Source organism: Neophocaena asiaeorientalis, unplaced genomic scaffold (genome assembly GCF_003031525.2).
Source record: "Neophocaena asiaeorientalis asiaeorientalis breed wild unplaced genomic scaffold, Neophocaena_asiaeorientalis_V1.1 scaffold15, whole genome shotgun sequence".
In the NCBI taxonomy this organism is placed as follows: Eukaryota; Metazoa; Chordata; class Mammalia; order Artiodactyla; family Phocoenidae; genus Neophocaena; species Neophocaena asiaeorientalis.
Window position 1 is genome coordinate 7,939,356 of NW_020185328.1, and position 25,842 is coordinate 7,965,197.

General features: G+C 37.1%; 1 protein-coding gene across 1 annotated transcript in view; it reads right to left on the reverse strand.

Moving 5' to 3' along the window:
- The window catches only part of SLC44A5 (solute carrier family 44 member 5), a 158,474-nt gene that overhangs the window by 40,095 nt on the left and 92,537 nt on the right, over positions 1–25,842 (reverse strand). Inside the window, exons 4-9 of the mRNA XM_024734564.1 lie at positions 17,397–17,481; positions 11,164–11,292; positions 10,275–10,335; positions 6,862–6,985; positions 5,300–5,383; positions 2,286–2,398 (exon numbers count right to left, since the gene is read on the reverse strand). Of these exons, the coding sequence (XP_024590332.1) occupies positions 2,286–2,398; positions 5,300–5,383; positions 6,862–6,985; positions 10,275–10,335; positions 11,164–11,292; positions 17,397–17,481 (596 nt within the window). The remainder of the gene's footprint in view (positions 1–2,285; positions 2,399–5,299; positions 5,384–6,861; positions 6,986–10,274; positions 10,336–11,163; positions 11,293–17,396; positions 17,482–25,842) is intronic.

Below are 25,842 nucleotides of genomic sequence, written 5' to 3' on the forward strand. Positions count from 1 at the left end.
GCATGTGGGATCTTCCCAGACCAAGGCTCGAAGCTGTGTCGTGGATTCTTAACCACTGCACCACCAGGGAAGCCCTCTTTTGTTTCTTGCAAAAGACCATTTCCTTGCATGTTTGGTAATCTTTGATTGTAACTCATACTTTGTTAAATTTAATCTGTGGAAACCTGGTGATCTGAATTGAAGGTGCTTTCATCTAGAGGGGATTTATATTTGTTTCTGTTGGCAAACAAAGGGTACTACCAAACTGGGGTCACTTTATACGTTTTCCAGGATCCCAGACCTACTCCAGGAGTTTCAGGTCTGACCCTCTACTCTCCTGCTGGCTCTAAGTGTCCTGACTGTAGCCCTTGTATGGTCCGCCCATAACTTCATATGTGCTTCCTGCTCGGTTCCCCACATTTTAGCTTGTGGGTTTAAAATGGTTTTCCTTTTGGGGAGATTTCCTTTACTTCTGGTAAGCTCATCAAAAAAATACATTACATCAAACAATACAATACTATTTTATGCCATTATTTCATAGCAAGAGGACCCTTCAGATTATTAATTCTTCCATACTGGTGGATGTGAAAATCTCAGCAGTGTTTTCCAATTTATTTTTTTATTGCTTTCTCACTCCTGTCCTAGTGTTTGTTTGTTTGTTTGTTTGTTTTTAAAAGTATGTTCCCTGGGCTTCAAGTCCTCTTTCCTCAATAATATTCCTGCATAATAACAAAATAATAGATACCATTTACTGAACAATTACTATGTGCTAGGCAGCTCTCTAAGTACTTTATATACATTATTTATTAACACTCACAGATTCCTATTATACAGTTGAGGAAACTATGAATTAGAGACACTATGTACTTGCAGAGAATCACACAATTAATATGCGATGATTCTAGAACTGTGCCTTTTTCAAACTCCAAATACATATTTGTAACCATGGTGTTATATGGCCTCCCCTATATATCTCTTAATTTGTTCTGGTCAATGAGAATTGTTCACATGCTCAACCTCTAAGATGGCAAAGGAAAGGGGATATTTTGAGCTCCAAGGAGGAAAACGACTTTTAGACAAAAAGCTTTCTTGAGAGTTTCAGAGTAGAGGACAGCAATTCTTGCCTTCCTCTACCAGACTGACCCACCTCTTCACGGGCAGCTGCACAGGAGGAGCAGATAAGGAATAATACCTGGAAAGAGGTGAACAATTGTCTAGAAACTTAATTAGGATAACGAGCAGGATAATAACAATACCCCAAGACATGCTGAGTGTTTGCTGTATTCCAGGGACCGTTCTAAGATCTTTATATTCATTGTCTCATTTTACACTCACAGTCTTGTTAGATGGAGATACCATTATTGTGCTGATGTTATGGATAAGGAAACTGAGGCTTATAATCATTAGAATATTCCAAAGTCTCCCAGTTACATTATGGAGCTGGGATTGGAACCCAAGCTAGCTACAGATTTTGCGGATTCTGCTGGTTTCTAATGCTGACATGTTTAAAGCTCTTCTTCTTTGAGTGACAAAAATAGGAAATTGTTATTTTTGGTATCTGTGACCATAAAATCTCATTGTCAATATAAATGGTGTTGTAGCAGAAATCATTCTTTTGAATAGAAACCTCTCTAACATTCATATATTGGCCCATACATTTATTAGAAGACTGAGAAGAAGCTGCCATAAGTGCCATACTGTTCATTAGGAGAGACTTTTAATTCCCTTTTTAGTATTTGCATTTTACCTGTACTGCATTTGGCAGGATTGAGTTAATAATTAGAGCTCAACCTTGAAATAAAGTCTCCATCCAATGTGTAATTCGGAATACTTGCCTCTAGAGGGTGATGCCTCATTATGGAGTACTGGCCAATTATTAAAATATGTGACAGTACCTGGATTAAAAGTTCTAAGTTGAAAGAGGAAAACAGATCACACTTCTGTTACAATGCAGACCTGGCCTTTGATCAGACAGAAAAGTTAAGGGACTCAAAGAAATTGTCTGAAATATTTTTCATTAACTTAAAAGGGATTTTTTTACCTCCTTCTTTATACCCATGAGGCATGAGACCAGAGGCTGGTAGAGAAAAACAGTAGGACTTTCTGATAGCACTTTTTTTTTCCAAGATAAAGAAGAAATAATAGAGACAATATATGCAAATTAAATCATTTTTCTCAATTTAACAACTTTTGGAGGGGAATAATTAAACTCACTGCAAGGAAAATACTTTCTGGTGATTGACAATGGGGACTGAAAAGAAAAAGATTATTTTGATATTTGGTGATTTTAAGAGGGTAATACCTACCATAAGCTATAATCCCAATCACACCAAAGGTGAAGAGCCAGAAGAGGAAGCCAGCCGTGAACCTCAGGAGTATCACAAACATCCAACTGAGGAGCATGGCGATCGTCAGGCCACTGGAGGAAAAAAAGGCACAACAAACACAGTGGGCCAGTGTGCTAAACATAGCAGAATGAGCATAGCAAGACAACACCTTTTTCTATTCAAAAAGATTCTTGATTATTTTACCTGGCTATAGAAACATTTATAATGTTAAAAAGTATAAATAATTTTTGCTGTTAAGATTTTCATGTGAAGGAGTAGGACCATCAGGGACTTTACACATGAATCAATTTTGTGCCTAGGTAAACTGAAGTTCAGTATCAATAGTTGTTCCAGGAAAAACCACAGTTCCTATCTGCCACGATCCTATTTTTTTCCTTCACACTTATCCACCAAGTATAAAAAGCATGGATAAAGCATATCCAGGAGGAAATTGTGCTCTTCTTGTTCTATCTACCTGGTGACTAATGAAAACCTTATGTAATATAACACTCTAGCAGTAAGGGAACAAACTTAGGGCAGAAAGACAAGCAAAATAACTGCCCCACACAGTTCCTAAATCCATGATTTTGCAGTCATTATCATTCTGGTCTAATTATCTCTAATCGTTTGTGATGTCTAACCTCACTAGACATTTATTTCGGCTCCCCAGTGATCTGTGGGCCATTACTTGGAGCTGTGATAAAGCTTCTGTGTCTCCTGGGCCATGCAACTTCATCAACCAATCAACAGCATGAATATTTTCCTTCTGTTTCAATTTCTTCCTGGGGTTTGATTGAGCTACTAGAGGTACTTCTTCCCCCCCCACCCCCATATATCCAGGTTAAAGTCATATTGGATTCTTCCAGGTAATTTCATCAAAGAGAACTCACTAAGATTGGAAATTTGGCTTCTATTAAGAACTGACGCCACTGGTGATATCTGCAAGCTTTCAAACAGACAGAGCTTGGCACATTGATTGAGTTTATTGTCTTCAAATATTATCTTTAAAAATAAAATATTAATAATACTGTCACTGGATAGATGACAGCATGTATCAGAGCACCTCCTCAGCTTGCAGTCTTGCAGAGCCTATGCTTTTAACTTCAGAAGCCATTCCCTTTTAAAAATCACAGATACTTTCATGCTGAAATATTCAACATAGTTGAAGAATTATTCCATGGCATAGTCCAAGGGGGTTATTAAAAAAGGTCGGGGGGAAGAAAAGAAATATAGCTCTTTATTGTTCTGTGTTTTTAATTCCCGCATAAAAATTCTAACTGAATAAACTAAATCCCAGCATGTCAGTCTTTGGCTTTATATGTATAAAATCGATGAGAACAGAAGAGTTGAAAATAAAGGGAGGTGTATATGTTCTAGCAGTTCTAGGTGTTTAGTCCCTGGGTAGAGAGCATTTCAGTGCATGTGTTGGGAGTGAGGAGGGCAGGAGAATCTATCATAATTTACACTTTTTTCAGGTAAGAGTGGGAAAGCCAAAACAAAGGAAAAACATAGAAATTATCTAGTGATATTTGGGTCTGACAATAGGGGCACCAGTTTCCTGTCAAGTATAGACTACAATCTCTGCTATGGAGATATACCCTGAAATACACACTGAAAATAATTACTGTAATTGTTTAAGACAAAGCATCAAAATGAGTAAAATCTGATAAAACTATCTAGCTTTATAGCTCCAAAAACTACTCACTAGTATTTTACACACAGTGCAATTTTGACTTTATTAAGCACCTTATAGTTAAATATATCTATCTTGTTCCCCTAGTATTTTTATAACTATTCCACATTTTCTATGCATCTCTATGGTCCAAGAACCATACCAGGAGTTAGGAAAATAAAGATGAGTTAGACATAGTTACCATAGTAAAGAGTTCATAGTTTATCAGAGGGAAAGAGTCAGGTAAATAAAACACAAGACAGTGGTGCTATATGGAAGACAGGTATGTGTGTTTATATATAGGTATGTACACACACACACACGTACACACACACACACACACACACACACACACAAAATGACCATGAGGAACACAGAGGGGCAAGTAATTTACTATAGCTGGGGAAGTCAAGAAAGACATCATAGATGACACAAAAGCTGATTTTAAATAATGAGATGGGGTTGCCCAGGACACAAGGAAGGATATGCTAGGAAAGAGAATAGAATGTGCAAAAACATGGGGGTTTGACAGTCCAGGGATAGGCATGCTATTCGATGTGTTTAGAATATAGGGTTAATCCAGAAACATGCATGGAGATAAATCTGGGAAACTAAGTTGGACCAGATTGTAAGGGGCTTTGTAAGTATCTGAAGAAGTTTTCACTTTATTCTTTATCACCAGGGAATCATAGATGCTTTTAGGGTACTTAGGGTACAAGAAGGTGGCACAAGAGCCAGATAGTAATGACAGCCTTAGGCATATCAAAACATGTACCTGCTCCAGAAGAGTGACTGCATTTTCCTTTATGTTTCAGAAATGCAAATCTTATGTCTGAAAATTTAAAATCTCCTCCTCCCTTCAAATGTCTTTTTCAGCTTCTCTTAAGTACAGTGACTTTGAGGATGATGATAACAAACATTATGTGGAAGGGCTGTGTTAAAAAATAAGAATGATCCTTTGGAGGTCAAGGGGAGGACAAGTGAGTACCAGAGAAATAACACTGCATCCACTGTAACGTGTGATGAAAAGCAAACATACCACAGATATGGCCCTGCGTGACTTGAAATATATGTTTATAAGAGGACTTTTACTAGTGATTTAATAAAATTAAATTTACATTCTTATAACTTTCTGCTACCACTGGGCAGATTTCCAAATATCTTTGCCTCATCTTCACTCTGTCTGAAAAAGAAAGTGGCAGGAACTGAAATCCAAGTCAACCTTTTATTCATGACTATGAATGGGGAATTTGAAGAAAGAAATTCTACAAAGATAAAATCAGAATGGGGCTGGAGAAGAAACACCTAAGCTTTCACTTACATGAGAATCCAATACCACGTTGTTGCATAGTCTTCAAACACTTTCACTCCAATTGCCCTTGCATCAAGGACGTTATTGATACCACTGAATTCAAAGAAGGAAAAAAAATCAATTATTTTTTGACTACCACTAAACAGAAATGTTCTTGTTATGATAAAAGGTATTTGGAAGCTGCAGTTCTAAGCATATTTTTAGAAACCATTTATCACTAGTGACTCTTTTCCTAGCCACAACAATACATGAGGTGTCACTTCGTTAAACCTGCAAAGGTAGCCAGCTACGGCTGCACACAGAGGGAACGTGGCTTCCAAGAGCGATAAATAGACCCCTCTCCAACATGTGCAACACACCCTCAGTGTTGCAGAAGCCTCACTATAAGACAAGAATTTAGATGGTAAGATCAGCTTTTAACTTTTAAAATCCATAGAGCCAATATAAAATCCATAGAGCCAAGAATGAATATGATATTTAATTCCCCTTCTTAATCTTCTGACAGCTCTGTAGCAGGAAGGCACAAAGAGGCACATACAGAAAAGTGCACCAATCGTTAGCATCCAGTTTGATGAATTATCAGAGTGAACATACTTAGAAACTACAGCATAGTCATTCTTTTCCCCCATGTGCCCCAATTACAACACCTCCCCCCTCTTCCCCTAAAGTTAACCATAATCCTGACTTTTGTGATAATAATTTCCTAGCTTGCTTTTTAGTTGTACCATTTATATATGCATCATAGGGTAATTTAATTTAGTTGTGCTTACTTTAAACTTTTTCATCAATGGAATTGTACTATTACTTTATGATTTCTTTCACATAGCTTTATATTTGTGAAATTCATCCATGTTGCTATCATATTCTAAACACACAGGAACTGCACTATTCTACTCGGACTGCTAAAATCTTTTGAGGAAGAACAATACATTTTTTACAATGCCTTTATTTTTTACTTTAAATTCAACAACTAAGCTATGAAATGGTACTCTGTGTGTTTATATTTGTGCACATACAAGTCTGTGTGCACCCAGGGAATTGTATTTCCCAATAACGTGGAACACCATGATGCATATAGCCAAGGGAAACAGAAAATTTACTTCACTGTAGTTAGTCCGTAGAAATTCGACACAGTACTGATAGAGCAGCATCATGGTTGTTTCACCTTTCTTAAGGCCCCCTTCCCTTTAAAATATCTAGGAGTTTTATTACTTCAGTCATTTTTTAAAAATGGTGCTTTAAAAAAGCATGGGTTTTTAAAATTATGCTTATTCAAAAGTAAATTATACTAAGGTCTTGCGATCTGTTTCCTGATGTCTCATTTCTATACCTGTTGATAATGAAAGACTTAACCATTTTGAAAAACATAATTGTTCTTTCAAATTCATTCTGCTTTCTCCTTCACTTGGCTTTCTTAATGAACACATACCGAGTTCTCTAATCCACAGTGACATGGATATTTCAGAATAATACATAATTCTTCCTCCATAACCCTTAACCTAATGGAAGTTTTAGTTTGGGGACAATAATGGGATGCATCAAAATTGAAAATGGGAGTGTAAACAACATACTTTGCAGCTGCCCTGAGTTCTACAGCATTTCTTGTCTTTCCACTTCCATCTTCAAACACTGTCTTATTTCCTACTGTTAAAGTGCCATTTTTAGTAGAAAAGTCAGGGAAACATCTCTGGAGATCTGTAAAAATAAATTAAAATTATGATAATCACTTTCTTCCTTCATGATGTCCTCCCTTTCTTAATTAAGCCTTCTGTTATTTATAATCAAATTCTTACTAGACAATGTATAAATTGCTGAATATAGATAATTGCCCATTACTTGATAATCAGAATTTCTGATGATTCTAAGACTGACATGGAAAGCAAATACAATCATAATCTGAAGCTACATTTAAACTTGCTGATTATTTTATACATGGTATATTCATCAAGTAGCCATAAGAAGGACACACAGCACAGGTTTTATAAGAGTAATACTGATAACCTCTCTCTCATGGTAAACACATTTTAATAAAAAGGCTATATTTACTTGAATGATAGGATGAATTTATTTTGTTATTTTACAAAATTCTTAGATAATCCTTGAGTGAAACCTTGAAAACCAGAGTTTAGTGAACATTTCCTTGGGAAATAAGAATCAGCGCAAATTTTAGGTTACTAAGACAATTGAATTTTTATGTACAAAGTCTGAATAACTTGTCTGTCTTCCAGCTCATTTACAAGTTTTTTTTAAGAGGGGCTGGAAATGGGAATTCTAAAGCTATCAAAAATGGCCCACACTTTGAAAACTAGCATTTCTGAGAAGAGTTAATTTACCATTCAATCTTCTATGTGCTTATTTTTAATTATACAGAATCCTTGACTCTTTACAAATCTTTATTACTAAAAATGTTTTAAAACCCCAATTTTAAATGAAGAGGGAGGAGCAATCAGAAATGGATAATTTATATATTTTTTCTTACAAGAAGTATCACAGACTTGCATGGGTTCGCATGGAGTGTAAACCTGAAAATATGAAAGCAGCTGATATAGAGAAAGAAGAAATATGTCCTTGTAAAGCTTTTCCTGACTTTCCTTTTTTAAAATGGTCTGATCTACCCACCTTCATGTTCCGTAGCTTTTGTAATCGGGGTGACTGCCCTCTCTCTCTCCTGCTCTTCCCTGGCAAATCTGACATAGTAGCCTCTACCAGATGCTTCCATTCCCTCTCAATCCAACTGTATTTCTGTCTCCACCTCTCCATGCAAATTAGCCTCCCAGTGATTCCAGTGACCTCCTAGTTGCCAAAACCTCCAAATCTTTTTTAGTCTTCATCCTGCTTGAACCCATTACCTAGCACAGTGCTTGGTACATAGTGGAACTCAGTAAGTATCTGCTGTTGAATGAATTAACTTTCTCTTGAATGAGTCTTTGACATGGGAGACAACCCCTGCCTTTCAAAACTCTCTTCCCTTGGTTTACAGGCCCAGGTTCTCTCCTGCCTTCCCTTCTTCCTTTCTGTGTACTCCTTCTCTTTCTCCTCCTTCAACATGACTGTTCCCACGTACAGAACCCCCGAAACTTGTCCTACATATTATATCTGGGCAATAACTCATCTAGTCTGTTAGCTTTAATTACTAAATATGCTCATTATATATTTAGAAAGTAGAGAAAATTTTATGAAAGAAGATACAAAACTGTACATAGTTTTACCACCCACAGTGAACTATATTAACCTTTTGGTGCATTTCCTCCAGTCTTTCTTCTATAAGAAATTTTTTTTTTGAGAGTTATAATTATACAGTACATGAGAGGTTGTCCCTTGTTTCTTTCTTATAATATTACTTATTTCCATTTATAAAATCTTTAATGAGTGAATTTTATTAGCTGCATACTATTGTTTCAAATACTATACTTAATCCTCTATTGGGGGGATACAAGTGATTTCAATATTTATCTTAATGTTTCTTTCACTAGACTGTGAAGGACTGTGCCTTACTCATTTTTGTATTCCCAATGTACATTTCATATTGTGTGATTTAACCAAACTACACTTATAAGGGCAGGAATATATGTTATACTTTTATACCTATTACATCTTCAGTGACTAATGATTCATTTTTACCGTTTTGCATAAAAATTTGTAACATTCTTCTTGACTGCAGACACTTGTTGCCCAGGACTTCCTGGTTAAATGCAGTTGCTTGCCAGGCCTACATCTTTGCTGCAGGGTTTTAATGATCCAGAGAAGACTGATGGGAGCATGCAAGACATTATGCTTGATGGTAGCTACTTCAATGGTACCTGACTTTCTACTCAAACTGATGACTGCTGTCTTTCTTCCATTTTAAAAGAAATATGTACTCATTGTGGAAAAACAGAGATATAGAAAAAAGAAGAAAGAGAGAAAATGGCCATAGTTTTGCCACCTCCAAAACAATCACTTAATATTTTGGCATATTTGTTTCCAATCTTTTTCTTTGAGTAGTTTTTTTTGGTTGTTGTTTATTTTAATTTATACAGGCTTGTCATAATTCATATAGTATTTTTCATCTTATGTAACATTGTAACATATACACAATACTTATAGGTAAAAATTATAAATATTTCATTTAATGAATACATCATAATTTATTTAAGCATTTCCTTGCTCTTGGATATTAGAGTATTTCCTTTTGATTTTCTTTGTCTTTTCTTTTTTTGGAACAACACTGTGATGGACATCTTTATGTAAAGTTTTTTCTCTGTTGTTAGAATTATAGCCTTAAGAAAGGAAAATGATTATTTCATTTTCTTCTAAACAGTTAAATAAAGTTTATAGGGGCTTCCCTGGTGGCGCAGTGGTTGAGAGTCCGCCTGCCAATGCAGGGGACATGGGTTCGTGCCCCAGTCCGGGAGGATCCCACATGCCACAGAGCGGCTGGGCCCGTGAGCCATGGCCACTGAGCCTGCGCGTCCAGAGCCTGTGCTCCGCAATGGGAGAGGCCACAACAGCAAGAGGCCCGCATACCACACAAAAAAATAAAGTTTATAAATTTTAAAGAAATAAAATGTTGATGCATTCAGGAGACATAGAAATATTTCAACTTCCAAATTATAAATACAAGTATATGCCCCACCCTCACTCCCCAGTGTCAATTTCTCAACAAACTTTTTGGCTGAATTCAGGGGTGGATGTGTTAGAGTGTGTCTGTGCTTATGTGTGTTCACAGAGCACCGAAGAATCAACCTGAATGGGCTTTTAAAAGTCAATTTTCAAACTTTTTTGTGTGTGTTTAAGCAGCCAAACCTAAAACCTCACCAAGTTCCAGTGGAACATCCCCAGCTGGAGCCAGAATGGGCTTTATTCTTCCTAATTAACTCTGGGACCCTGGGCCAGTCATAGGACCATTCCCGGCCTCAGTTTCATCAACTGTGAAATAAGGGAATTGAATTAAATAACTTCTTGGTAGATTCTGTGTTTCTAAGGTAAAATAATAGCCACTTACAAGGTTTGCTTGGAAAAATCGCTGTTGGACAATCATCATCCAGTAAAACTTGTGTGAGAGTCTAAAATTGAAGGAAGAGTAGGTTAACATTTTAAAGATGATGTGATGACAAGTTTTACTCTTGATATAAAAATTTTGTCCCTTAAAAATTCAATTCCCTAATAATCTCCTTATCCCAAATTACACCCCTAATAAGAGTAATTGTAAGATTATCACACACACATACTTGTTTGACAGACACTCTTAAATATCCTAACTGTAGTTCAATTGAATCAACAATAATAAAGTCAGACCTGCTGAAACCAAGGCATGTCTTTGAAGGTGTGTATCTTCGTCTTAGTTATATCCTTAGTCTCTAATCCTTCAATTTTTTCCTGGAAAAATGGCATCTTCTCTAATTTAGAAGCCATTACTACTAATTAACACAATAAGGCTTTAGAAATCCCTTATAAATCTTAAATCTAGGTAGTGTTTGGGGACTTTTTAAATGAGTAATTATCAAACCAGGTTTGGAAGTAAAATTCTTATTACTAAGTAGCCACGGAGCTTTATCACCACATTAATGAAATGGTGACTGCAAATGACATTTAGCTCTTAGCTCTAGACAGCAAAAAATCCAAGTAGAGAATTTGCTGGTGTCAGGGAATAGTTGATGCTAACTTACCAGACCTAACAGTCTTGTATAACACCCCAAGTCTACAAAATGATATGGTATAAATTGTGTGTGTGTGGGTTTGTATGTACATGTGCATTTGTGTTTTAATGAAATGGTACCGTTAGTAATCACTTCCAAGAAGATTTTGGAGCTTGATCCGTTACAAATGCTCATGTTACACTTGCGATTGAAACAAGGTAAATTCTTTCTAGTTTTAAGCTTAAACACACATACCTTCGCAGGCTTAAGAAGAGCAGACTTGCAGAACTGGCTGTAGTATGTCCAGTCGTTTCTGTCTTTTCTGTACATAAATTGTATTTCCATGTAGGTTAAAAATTTTTCTGGGCACTTGGAGACACAGATCTGTGAAATAAAGAAACACAATGGTGGGAACTGAATTGAGTTGAACAAACCAAGGAATTATCTACAAGGTTAAACTTCTAAATTACCCACCACTATAAAAAAGCAAAGCACCATTTTCCATCTAAGAAACTTAAATCAATTCTCTAAACTTACTGTAAAAAATAAAATTTCATGTACTAGTATTCAACCTCTACTCCTTGCCCTTCAATGTTGATGTTGTTAAAACAATAAGATGCTGTACAATGACAAACTTACTTTTACCTTCTGATTTGACGTAATTGTAGATCTACATGCAGCTGTGAAAAATAATAGATTCCACATACCTTTCACCCAGTTTTGGCCAATAGTAATAACTTGCATAACTATAGTACAATATTACAATCAGGAAACTGATATTGTTACAATCCACTAACCTTATTCAGTTTCCACCAGTTTTACATGCATTCATTTGTGTGTATGTGTGTGCAGTTCTATGCAATTTTATAATTTGTAGATTTGTGTGACATCTTCCATAGGACAGTGATGAACTTTTAATGAAATAGTTTTTCATGATTTTCTGAATTAGTAGATAAGAGCTTAATGCAAGATTAATTTCACCTGTGTAGTTTATACATTTTCAGGGTTAGAATCTTGCTTTCTTTCCTTTATGTGAATACAATGGTAATTTAAAACGCTCCAAACATTGATAACTTATGCCGCTAATAACTATCAGTGCCAATGAATTCTCAGAACATAATTGGAGGTTTTATTACCATAAGAAACTAACAAAATTAGGGCTATTTGTGGCAATCAATCACTATTATTGTCTTTCAGCAGCACCAGTCAAACATGGGCAGAGAGGTCACTGATGCAATTATCTTACATTAATTAACTTTGGGGGCCTATTAATGCCAAACCGGATGGCCGTGCTAGTCCACAGAGCCACCGTGGAATGACTGCAATCCAATTAGTAACTCCACAGAGAGGAAGCAGAATCAGGGAAGATGCACTCTGTTGGTTTTGCTTTTGTTTGTAATAAAAAACCAAAGATCATGGGAAGCCATGAGAGTTGTAGTCAATCCTTGAACATTCCCTTCCTCCACCTTCAGTTCCTCCTTAGGAAAGGCTTCTCAGCTCTGATTTGCTCCATCTCCCTACTGTACTTTGGTAACCATTCTCAATGACCAGATTCTAGCTCAACCCCCACTGGTAGTTAGGTAAAAACACGGCTGCTGAGGTGACATCTCTTTCCCCTTTTTTGGGTCATGTCTCTGCTACACGAGGACAATTGGTATCAACCCCACAGCTAAGGTAGTAGGTAGATAACTAAATGGGTACCTCAAAAATCTCACAGTTAATATTGTTTTGTAGCAGCAGCAGTCCAATTTCTTTTAGAAGTTTTGACAAGGTAAACAACTCATCTCCACATTCACACCTCCAGGTGCATTTTCTCTTTCTCAGTCTCTCCTACACACATATGCACACACACACACAAGTACATACACACGTTCACACACCTCTAGAGGAAATATTGAAAGTCTCACAGGTATCTTTCTATGAAAACTGAAGAACTGTTTAGGGACATTCACAGCAACCAACCAACATGCTCACATTTTTTGGAAGAAGACTGAGGTCATTGCCAATGCGAACATCAAAAGTTTACTCCGATCGGGGCTAAGCTGAAAAAACCATGAACGTATTAGGAGCTACCTCACAGACATTTAGACTTTGGCAATTTACTTACATGACTCTGAAAGATAACTGAACTAGCCCCTTGTTGGATACATTTAAATGGATTTATAAAAGTGAATACTGAATATACTAATGTTTTCACAGGCTTTCAATGATGGTAGGAGCTACTGAGTTAAGGCTATGATGATTTCTGTATTTATACATACACACATATACAATGTATACTACACATATAAAAGTGCGGTGTATGCAACATATAAAAGAAAGTAATTTAAGTGGTAAAAAATGTTTTGATAATGAGAATCACATCAAATTTCATTCCAGACACAAATGAGCTGCTAAAAAACACTATAGCAAATGTTCTTTACTCTCTATCAGACCAATTTGTTCACTTCAAATAGGGTGCTGACTAGTAGCAATCAACATATAATTAGCCAAAAATGACGGTCACACTGAGGTTGGGTATCCTAATTGATCAAGGTCTGTCCTTTAAATGCTTATGACACATGTCTGGACCCTGCTGCATTAACAAAAAACATCATGCGTAAAAATATGGCTTGGATCAGTAGACGCACTACTGCCTGGCAGACTGAAAGCAATCCTGCATTATTGGCAGCTAAAATATATTCTGACTCAGTTCTGATTCTTTGTATAAACACAAAGGGACATTCGGAATATAGTTCTTCATCATTATTTTTACATCTTCCATTCATATAGGGTTAACATTCTAATGTAAATTAGGATTTGGTGAGTGGAAAAGAGAGTTACACTGAAGGTTGAAACACTACAGTTTGCCATGAAGAAAGGATAATCTAGTAAATCTAGTAATTTATGTAATCTAGTAATTTGTGAAATGTAATAAAAAGCATAATGTGCAAGGATTTTTTTGTTTCATCATGGGAATGATGTATTTGTATAGTGTAGTGGAAAATTTTCTAGACTGGGAATAGGAAGATATTCTCTCATTCATTCATTTACTCATTCACTCAACAAATATTTATTGATCACCTACTCTGAGCCTGTTCTAGGCACTGGGGACACAGTAGTGAACAAAACGGATAAAAATCCGTACTTTCTAGTAGGGGAGATGGTTAACAACAAATAAACAAAATTGTTTGCTATGAGATGGTAGCAGGTGTTATGGAGAAAAATAAGGCTAGAAAGAAGGCCAGAGGATGAAAGGTACCAGGGTGGGATTCTAATTTTAAACAGGTAGTTAAGGGAGGCCTCAACAAAAGGTAATATTTGAGGAAGACTTGAGGAAGACTTGAAGAAGACTAGTGATCTAGTCATCTGGAGAAAGAGCAGGCTAGGCAGGGAGATCAGCCAAGTCTAGAGCTATGAAGTCGGCACTTTCCTGGATCCTTTGAAGACAACAGATGGTCAGTATGACCCGAGTGCAGTGAGCAGAGGGAGAGCCATAACATATGTGGTCAGAGTCGGGCAGACAGTGAAGAACTTTGTAGGCCATTGTTAGGACTTTGGCTTTTAATATGAGTAACTTGAGAAGCTATTGAGGGGAGGGGGCTTGAGCAAAGGAGGGACATAATGTGACTTACATTTAACAGGATCACACTGGCTGCTGGGTGGAAAAGAGAGTCTAAGGGGCTGGAGACAGGGGCAAGAAGAGACCAGTCAGGAGGTCATTGAACTAATCTAGCTGGTTCCTTGAAAAAAGGAGGAGATGGTGAAAAAAGGAGGAGTTTGGTCCTGGGTATATTTTGAATGGAGACCAGAGGAATTAGCTCACAGCTCAAACATGAGTGTGATAGAAAAGAGGGATCAAGGATGATTTGATGGTATTTACAGCTGTAATAGAAAAGACCGATGGGGGTTGGGGAACAATTTTAAGGATAAAGTCAGAGACTAGGACTTGAGTTTGGACATGTTAAATTTGAGATGCTAACTAAATATCCCTGTAGAGACATGGCATAGGTGGTTGGATAGAAAGATCTGGAGTTCTGGGAGCAGACTGATCTGGATAGATAAATTAGGAAGTGCAACATATAGATTGTGTTAAAACCACAAGACTAGGTGCAATCGCCAAAAGGAGTAAATGTAGGTATTGAAGAGGACTAAGCTTGGTAGAGGAGGAAACTCCAGTGTTTAGAAGATGCTGGAAAGATGAAGAGAAACCATCAAAGAAGACTGATAGGGAGCAGCCAGAGAGTTGGGAGGAAACACAATGTTGTGCCCTAGAGGGCAAGTGAAGAAAGTATATTAAGGAAGAGGGATTGATTAAACAGTGCTGTTAGCTCAAGTAAATACGGATTGAGAACTGACCATTGGTTTAAATAGATGGAGATCAATGGTATCAATATCATTTGGAGAAAATAGAGCAGGAGTAAAAGCCTGAATGAAAATGAGAAAGGAGGATTTAGACACATTGAATATAAACTATTCTTATGAGGAGTTTGGCAAAAAAAGAGGCACAGAGATATGAAGCAGTAACTGGAAGGGGATGTGGGATCAAGGAGAGAATTATTTAAGATGGCATGTTTGTCTACCGATGGGGTAACTTAGTAGAGAAGGAAAATGGTAATAAAAGAAAAAAACAGAAGATTTCTGGAGTTGTGTGCTGGACTTTGTGAGCGACGATAAGATCTAATGCACGAGTGGATGGGCTGGCCTTGGGCGCACAGGCTGTTCCTCCACAGTAAGAGCAGGGAAGGTAGAGTAAATACATGAACACAGATGATGACAGGTAGGCAAGTGGAGGTCAGTGTGGTAGCTCGTAAAAGTTGTCTTCTGAATGCTAATACTTTCTCAGTGAAATAGGAAGCTAAGTCAGAGGCTGACATGGAGACTGGGAAGGAGGTCTTGGAGGTTTGAGGTGAGAGGAAAAGGTGTGAAATTGTTTTCTAGCAGAGTAGCTAGTGAATGGGCAAAGGGTCTCCTGTGTGATTTGGGGACAGCATTAAGGGCCCCCTTGAGGTTAGTGGTCCTAAATTTAATGGACTGTTGTGTGTGTTTTCTGCAAGAACACACAGCTGCCTGGGTTGAGGCATGGAGTAGGCAGAAAGCTGCATTTAGCCATGAATGATGTTTTGCCAGGGAAGTACAAGTAAATGAGAAGGGGCAAAAGAACTGAGGGTTTATATAAGGGAGTTTTTTTTTTTTTTTTAATTTTATTGAAGTATAGTTGATTTACAATGTTGTGTTAGTTTCTGATGTACAGCAAAGTGGAACCAAGAGGAAGCAACTAAGTCAAAATCTTACTAAGTTTTTGAGGTAGTTGTACTGCCAAATTCATGAACTAACCTGAAAAGGCCTTTCACTGTTAATATAATCTTTGAGGTTCTAAACTCGCACAATAGGAAGAAAGTTTCAAAGCCGCATGGCCCCTAAGAGGGTATATTTCCAATGCTCAGCAATGGTGCGGTCTGATGCTGACAGACAGGAAATAACCTTTCAGGTGGTTGAGCAAAGAATCATAGGATGTGATGGATAAGGAACTTCCTTCAGAGAACACGATCCAGGTAGGTCGAATAAAAGACTGTTCTCCAGTGCCATGCACTAAAGACCACTGTGCATTTATACCTCCTCCCTTTCTGAATGGGAGCTTCTATTCTAATTTTTCTAGCCCTGTTCCCCATTGTGCATTTAGTGTCAAGACCTGATGGAGAGACTATCCATAATCCATAGATCCTAGACTATGGGTTAAAGATAGTACCACATGGGATTCTGGGTTGTCTCCCTTGGGAAGAAGGGTGTTCTGGAGGACAGAGGGATAGACTATGGAAGAAACAATGAAGTTTGTCCCTATTGTTTCATTTGTTCATGGAACACAAGAGGCTGCTCAGCCCACAATTACATTGCTTTATTCCCTCCTTCTTGCATCTCGGTGTGAACAAATAAAACTAATGAGTTTATGGCATATAAGTAGAAATGCACTGTGTGACCCTACTGATCCAAGGCTTTTAAGAACAGGGGTGCTTTACTCAGCCTCTCTGTCTTCTTCCGGCAACTGGATGCTGCTCCTGCTGAGGACTTAAGAGATGACAGAGCCACCAGATGAAAAGAGCCTGGAAGAGAGTTGCCCATTGACCACAAACACCGCCTTTTACTCTTATATGACTGAAAAGAAACTACTGTTTTAAGTCACTGAAAAACGGGTTTATTAGTTACAGTAGCTGGCTTTATTCTTCCTAATACTGATCCTGAGAAAAATATCTCCACTTCTCTGGGCTGCAGTTTATTCATTTATAAAAATAGGTGGTTAGACAAGATAATCACTGAGGTTCCTAGTAATACTGCTTTTTTTAAATTGTATATGAACAAACATGAGCTTATACTTCTGTCTTCCCACCTTCCATAAATTCATCATTAATCACACACACCCAGAACCCAAATGTAGTTTCTCAATTCTTTCACCCAAGAATGTTCAAAATCACTAACATCACCAGCGAGGCTTTTTTTTTTTTTTGCCTTACCTGTCTGGTAGGGCACTGTAGGTTTACCACCACGGAGGGACTGGTACAGCTGAGCAGGTTAAAGTAAAACAAAATGGGCTTGTTCCTAAAAAAACAACATAATATTTTTAGTGACTGTGGAAATATTTCATATCATTTCAGCCCCTGTATACTTTAATATAACATAACATTTAAAAATCGGCTTCATTTTCCCCAGACAGTTGCAAAATATTCTCCAACTCCCCTTTAACCTGCCTAACATTTAAAGCACCTTTTGGTCATAGTAAAAAGTTGAAACAATCAAATTGTCCATCAACAGGGGATTGGTTACATAAAGAATTCCACATCCATAAAGTAGAAGACTATATTGCCATTGAAAATAATGTTGAAAAATGTTTAATGTTTTAGCAGGGAAAAGTGAGACCCAAAGAGATCACAGGAGAGTTGAAATAAACCAATGGGGTAGAAAGAGGGCAGCACTGAAGCAGCCTGTCATGGGAGAACATGGAGTCAAGTAAATGGGCTTGCATCCTCCTGGTGGTACCTCATGTGACAAGAGACTGGAGGTTAATCACCAGGGATAAAGCCAAAGGGATTTGGTGGAGGGCAAGCCAAAGCTGATTTCTCAAGTCAAAGAACTAGTCAGTGAGGACTTCCCCAGAGAATTTCCACTTGTGCACCATGAGAGAGCCAGCCTTTGGATGCTTACCCCAAAGACAGAGTTTATGGATAGTCAGTTACATCTTAGCTGCAGTAGCAACAACCATGTGGGACTAGGACAGTGGCCAGGAAAGTAACAGATACTCTTCCTTCTATCTGTCACACACAAAGAAAGAGCTAGGACCAGGAGAGAGGGAAGAGAAGGGAAATAGCAGAACAGGGCCTCTCTCCCACTCGAAGTTCCCCTGCAGTGTTCAAACCTGAGCTGGGGAATTGTAAGAAGCAAGGTTCAAATTTTAAATTGGACTGCCCTGAACTTTTTAACAATAGAAAGTATTTAGAAAGCTATGGAAGGAAGCTACCCAAGATGCCAAAACAAGAAGGAAAGAAATTTGAAAGAACATTGTTAAAGGCAATAATAGGGGAAAAATAAACCCATTTCATGTTTGTAATCCCATCTAGATGGCTCAAGAATCTGGCTATAAATTCATACACAATATGCACAAGGCTACTTCACGATTCCACAAGAGTGAGCTTGGCTCTTTCACCACACAGCAACTATATCTTCTGCATGCGATTCAGATCTGTACCTAAGCAAATGAATAAATTATTACATGTCATGAATCACTGGAGTCCCTTAGGAGTAGTTAAAATGCTGAATGGTAAATCAGTAAGTGTCAAGAGTCCCCCACAGGTAAAACTGGTTTATAAACTGCAAAATGCTACATAAACTCAAGTTATTCATCAGATTATGTGATCCTCAAGGGTAAAGTTTGTATTGTGTTCATCTTTATACCCATCTACCTTGCCAACACTTAGCCGAGTACTTGGCCCATATTAGGCACTCATCAGATGTTGCAGAATGGATGAGATCAATTTCAGAATAAGTTTTTCAATATCTTAGAATCCTCCTTAGTTTTTTGCACAAATCTATAGTCATTCTATCAAAGTCTGTCTGATATCTTTAAACATCAGTGGCCCTCAGATTCCTTAGGTACAAAGTAGATGACGATGTTTGCAGCCGAACAATTCTGCAAAAGTGATTGAGGAAGTAACTCATTATTTAACTGGAATTATATTTCCACCATGAAACAACAAAATAGAAGCAACTACAAACTACTAGTTTGAGCTGATGTAAGATGCACTTAAGCCCATCTCTCTTCTTTCCCGAGACTCATGGAAATAAAAGTACAAAAAGGAATAAACCTCACCATACCAGCTAAGGATGTGCAGGATGGGATCTGCACAAAATTGCACAAGAGAGTTCAACAGTTTCTGGAAGATGGAGAGCATATGAGACTGCGTTGAGTGATGAATGCACCATAGAAAAGCTACAAAAAGGGTGGGATATGATATGCCTGTTAGAAATCATGACACATTCTGGACTCAAAGCTGAGAGTGAGAAATGTGGCCAAAAGTAAGAAGATTAATGAAGGTTTATATACAGGTCTACAGTGCAAATCAGTGTCTCCATGCTCCTCCCATACACCTACACTTAAGACTTCTAGCATCCAGGAAAAATGGGCAGAAACAGAGGCCTCTTTTGTTGAATGATAGCAAGGGCTTTTGTGGGATTGGGTACCCCAGTCTACAACCCTTCATTTTCTGGCATTGTAAAAGCCCATGACTGACAGTCAGCTTCCCACCAGTTCATGCTGTAGTGAAATCTAACAGCTAACACAACATTCCTATCCCATACAGGGCAGAGGCCTCCCTGGAAAAACTGAGCTATTAACACAGAAACAGAGCAAATTCACACAAGCAACCCAATTCTTTCTTTAGTAAAAATGGATAACCAAGTAGCATCAGGAGTTTAAGAGAAATTAGAATAGGAAAGAGAAAGACTAAAGTAAACAAACAAAAACTGATGCTGGATGAAATAAAAATAATTCAGGGTATTGGAGGGACCTTAAATTTTTTTTTTCAGAGTAATTCAAGCAGATTATTCATACATAAAAATACTATGTTATTAGAGGAATAAATAGGAAACAAGAGGGCTTTAAGAGATTTAAAATATGATTAACAAAAATTTAACATCAAAAGCAGAGCTGGAAAAAACTTGATGAATCTCCTAGAATACAGAATAAAAAATCATAGATGGAAAATATAAGGAAAAAAAAAGAGGTATCGAGACTAATCCAGGAGGTCCAAGGTATGACTAACAGAGTTCCCAAAAGACAAACAATAAAATGGAAAGAATTAAAACAGCAAAGAAATAACTGAAGAAAAAATTTCAGAGCTGATGAGAGTCATAGCTCTTTAGAATTAAAGGACCCCCATTGAGGCCTGAACAAAAAGAATATTTTTTAAGAAAGACCTACAACAAATTGTGGGATTTCAGAACACCAAGAGTAAAGAAACTATTTTAAATGCTTTCCCAGAGGAAAAAAGTCACCACAAGGTATGTGAAACAGACGAGCATTAGACATATTGGATGCTAAAAACAATAGAACAGTATCTTCAAATTTCTGACAGGAATTGTCTTTCAAGTTACACTTCTAAAGCTAGACCATCAGTCAACTGTAAAGAGGGAGAAGAAAAATATTTCTAGGGACTTCTCAAAGTTACTTCCGGTGCTTTCTCTTCTTAGGAAGATAATCAAGAATGTTCTCCCTCAAAACAAGGATGTTGACAAAGAAAGAAGACAAGTTGGGATATAGAAAATTGTTCATGAGACGTGCTTACACTAAAAATATATATATATTTCTTGTTTATCTGACATTGAAAATTAACTGAGCATTCTGTGTTTTTATTTGCTAAATCTGGCACCTCTAGAAGTGGGACCCAATCTAATGAGGTAGATAAGTCCCAGAATTAAAGCTATGCAGTAGGCCTAAAATTTACCTGGTCCTGAGTGGAACAAAAGGACAGAAGTTCTACAAGGCAGGTGTTCAGAGAAGAGGGAGCCTCTGAAAAATAGTGTGATTGGAATGGTAGACAAACTTATGGTCCTGATAAAGACTATTCAAGAAAAACTTGGCTGACAAATAAAACATTATACATGAATGTCATTGCCCTATGTTGAAATAAACTAAAATGTAGCATGATGCTAAGCTGCAAATAAAGTGTAAGATTTGGCTTTGATATCAGGGACACAGTAGAAATGAAAATGTAATGGCCAGACAGTGACTAAACTTCACGTAGTTATTACAAAGTAAAAGTCTTATTTCCAGCTTCTAGAATCAACCTACCAACAGAACATGAAAGATTCTGATGAAGTTGCAGAACTGAACTTTATAACAAACTTGATCATGTAAAGGGTAAATATAGAAAGTGGAATAGAAAGGAAAGATGGAGAGAAGGGTAGTGGGGATAATATCCTCCTCTTATATAAAGAGGAGTCGAGATACTGACAACAGTTAGTGGAACAAGCAATTGAAGCTCAGTATACCATTTAAAGTCACAAAAGTAAACTATAAGAAAATCTGAAGGCAATAACTTAACCGTTAAACATGGAACAAGGAGGGAGAACAGAAAAACAGATAATGTAAATTAGTTAAATCTTCATTTTTCATAGCAGGCTATCAATGGATGCTATCTAAAATTAATAAAGTATAAACTGAAAGAATAAACATATGATTTAAAGTTATGCAAAAAACTGCCAGAAGAACTAAAAGCAGTGTTACGGACTGAATGTGTTCCCCCAAAAGTCATATGTTAAAATCCTAACCCCCAAAATGATGGTATTAGGAGGTGGGGCCTTTGGAGGTGCTTAGGTCAGGAGGGTGTAGCCCTCATGAATGGAATTAGTGCCCTTATAAAAGAGACCTCAGAGAGCTCTCTCATCCCTTCCTACATTTGAGGATACAGAATAAAGATGGCAAACCAGGGAATGGACTCTTGCCAAGAACCTGACCAAGCAGGCACCTAATCTTGGATTTCTAGTCCCAAGAATTGTGAGAAATAAATTTTTGTTGTTTACAAGCTACCTACTCTATGGTATTCTGTTATAGCAGCCTGAACTGACTAAAACAACCATTAGGAGGAGAGATTATCTTTTTGGAAAGAAATCTAAGACAGGAGACCATTGCTTTTATTACTTTTATTATAAGCTCTTCATTATTGTTTGGTTTATTTTCATAGGCATATATTATTTTGGTATAGATTTTAAAACTTAAACCAAGTAATAAATCTGGGCTTGTAGTATGTTCAGTCAAACAGATTTGTGAGACCTCCTTGTCATTTTATAAGTGTTTCTTCAGTGAATTGAAGACAAAGTTATTATTGCTTCACTTAGATGCCAAATTGATGCAAAACTTAAATAGAAGAGCTTTGTTCTCTTAATCTTTCCTGTTTCCCTATCTGAAGCTCATACTAGGAAGATGGTTATTTTGGTCTGTCTAATCTGGCAATTGGGTTGCATCAGACAACGTTCAAAGTTGTTTTAACCCAAACTTTATAAGCTGAAGTTTTTGTAGTAGCCAAAAGGTGGCATCAAAATCAATCGAGTTCTTGCTTTTTAGTAGAAATCCCAAAGAAAAGGATCATACCCAAGTATCATGAATAACTTCCCTGCAACTCAAAAGGCAGAGAAAGTTACACACGTCAACAAAGCACTCCATTTTCCTTTGAGTCTGTTTTATCTGCTTTGACATTTTAGAAAACTCTCAGTGTTTCCCCTAGTGTCCTTTTGGTTAGGCATAGACAAAGCTCAGAATGACCAAATTCTATCCTAAACACTATCACACCATCTCTAAGCATGGGATTTTACGCTCAGTTAAGGAATGTTTTTTAGAGTTGAGAATCAAAGGGTTGCTCTAAGCACATCATGACACTAATGAGTACAAACACTGTTACAGTCTAACAAGTATGTCCTGGACTCAGTTGTCTGTAGTGCCTAACCTGCTTTACACATTCTCACAGAGATGCATTTCATTTACAGATGAAAATATATACACACACATTTTTTTTAATTTAATGGTACTTTTTACCAGTTTATGTTCAAGGTTTTAAGGACTAGATTAAACGTGGAACATGGAAAACCAATTTCACTGCAACTTTATCAATATGCAGCCTAAAGAACACAGAATTTGGGGTTAGAACATGTTACTTTTGCCATTTAGTGGTCAGCTAACCCTGAGTGAGTATTTTAACCTATCTGAATTTGCTTCCTAATTGTCTAGATGAGAGTAGTAATAATGGCACCACTTAGCAGTGCTAATAGGAGGATCTGATAAGAACTTTACACTGACCTCCAACTGGAGCAAATCACTGTCTTTTCTGTGCTACCCCTTTATTCTGATTCATTTAACAGTGAATCTACTGAGCACCTACTATAATGAAGTGCTGAGGATACAACAGCCAAAGAGAGAACGTCCCTGATCTCAAAGAACTTTGACTCTAGTAGAGGAAAATAAACAAGTGAAATTAATAACCAGGATAAATTCAAGTAGTGATAAGTACCCAAGACAATAAATCAGGGTCTTGTGCCAGAAAGTAACTAGAGAAAGTGGGGGTGAGTGTAATGTTTCAGATGTGATTGTAAGCATTATTCTTCAGACAGCACACTCTGCGAAACACACTAGATTGAAATCCATGGATTTCTTTTTTGTCCAGTTCCTAGTTTAATTTTTTCCAGTTTTATTGAGAATATACTTGACATGTAACATTGTATTAGTTTAAGGTATACAGCATAATGATTTGATATATGCATATATTGAGAAATAATTACCACAATAAGTTAACATCTATCACTTCATATAGCTACAAATTTTTTTCTTGTGATGGGAACTTTTAAGATCTATTCTCTCAGCAACTTTCAAATATACAATATAGTATTGTTAATTATAGTCACCATGCTGTACCTTCCATCCCTAGAAACATAACTGGAAGTTTGTACGTTTTGACCACCTAAAGCCCCTTTCCCACACCCCACCTCCCACTTCTGGCAACCGCCAATCTGTTCTGTTTCTATGAGTTCATTTTGTTTTAGATATCACATAGCATAATAGGCTCAGGGTCCATCCATATTGTCACAAATGGCAGGATTTCCTTTTTTACTGCTGAATTTTAAAATTTATTTATTTGTATAAAATCACATTTTCTTTACCCATACACCCATCCAGTGAGACTTAGGTTGTTTCCAGGACTTAGCTATCATAAGCAGTGCTGAAATGACCATGGGGGTGCAGATATCTATTCAAGATCATGATTCAATTTCTTTTGGTTATATACCCAGAAGTGGAATTACTGGATCATGTGGTAATCCTGTTTTTAATTTTTTTAGGATCTCCATACTGTTTTCTATAGTGGCTGCACCAATTTACATTCCCACCAATAATGCACAATAATTTCTCCACATCCTTGCCAACACTTGTTTTCTCTTGTCTTTTTTGATGATAGTCATTTTAATCAGGTGATAACTCATATGGTTTTGATTTGCACTTTCCTGGTGATTAGTGATGTTGAACACCTTTTCATATATCTATCGGCCATCTATATGTCTTCTTTGGAAAAATGTCTATTCAGATCCCCTGCCAATTTCTTAATCATTTGTTTCATTGTTTGGTTTTTTACTATTGAGTTACATGGGTTCTTTATAAATTTGGGGTATTAATCCCTTATCAGATGTATGATTCAAAAATATTTTCTCCCATTCCATAGGCTTCCTTTTCATTTTGTTGATGGTTTCCTTTGCTGTGCAGAAGCTTTTTAGTTTGATGTAGTCCCACTTGTTTATTTTGCCTTTTCCTACCTTTGCTTTTGGTGTCAGATCCAAAAGATTATTGCCAAGATCGATGTCAAGGAGCTTACTAGGAGTTTTACAGTTTCAGGTCCTAATTCAAGTCTTTAACCCATCTTGAGTTGATTTTTGTTTATGGTGTAAGATGGAAGTGGTCCAGTTTCGTGGCTTTGCATGTGGCATTCCAGTTTTCCCAACACCATTTATTGAAGAGAATATCCTTATTGTATATTCTTGGCTTCTTTGTCATAAAGTAATTGACCATATTTCTGTGGCTTTATTTTGGGGCTCTCTAATATGTTCCATTGAACAATGTGTCATAATTCTCTCTCCTCTTCTATTTTTTGAAAGGGTTTGAGAAGGACTGTTAATTCTTCTTTAAATGTTTGGTAGAGTTTATCAGTGAAGTCATTTGGTCCTGGACTTTTCTTTGTTGGGAGGTTTCTGGTTACTGATCAAATCTTCTTACTAGTAATTCACTTGTTCAGATTTTCTGTTTCTTCATGATTCAGTCTTGGCACGTTGTATGTTTCTAGGATTTATCCACTTCTTCTAGGCTGTCCAATTTCTTGGTATATAATGGTTCATAGTAGTCTCCTATGATCCTTTGTGTTTGTGTGGTATCAGATGTCTCCTGTTTCATTTCTGAATTTATTCAAGCAGTCTCAACTTTTTTCTCAATGAGTCTATCAAAAGGTTTGTCAATTTTATGTTTTCAAAAAAACAGTTGGTAGTTTCACTTATCTTCCCTATTGCTTTTTTTTTTAACGTCTTTATTGGAGTATAATTGCTTTACAATGTTGTGTTAGTTTCTGCTATATAACAAAGTGAATCAGCTATATGTATGTATATATCCCCATTTCCCCTCCCTCTTGCGTCTCCCTCCCACCCTCCCTATCCCACCCCTCTAGGTGGTCACAAAGCACGAAGCTGATCTCCCTGTGCTGTGCAGCTGCTTCCTACTAGCTATCTCTTTTACAGTTGGTAGTGTATATATGTAAATGTCACTCTCTCACTTCGTCCCAGCTTACCTATGCCCCTCCCTGTGTTCTCAAGTCCATTGTCTACATCTGCATCTTTTTTCCTGTCCTGCCCCTAAGTTTGTCAGAACCTTTTTTTTTTTTT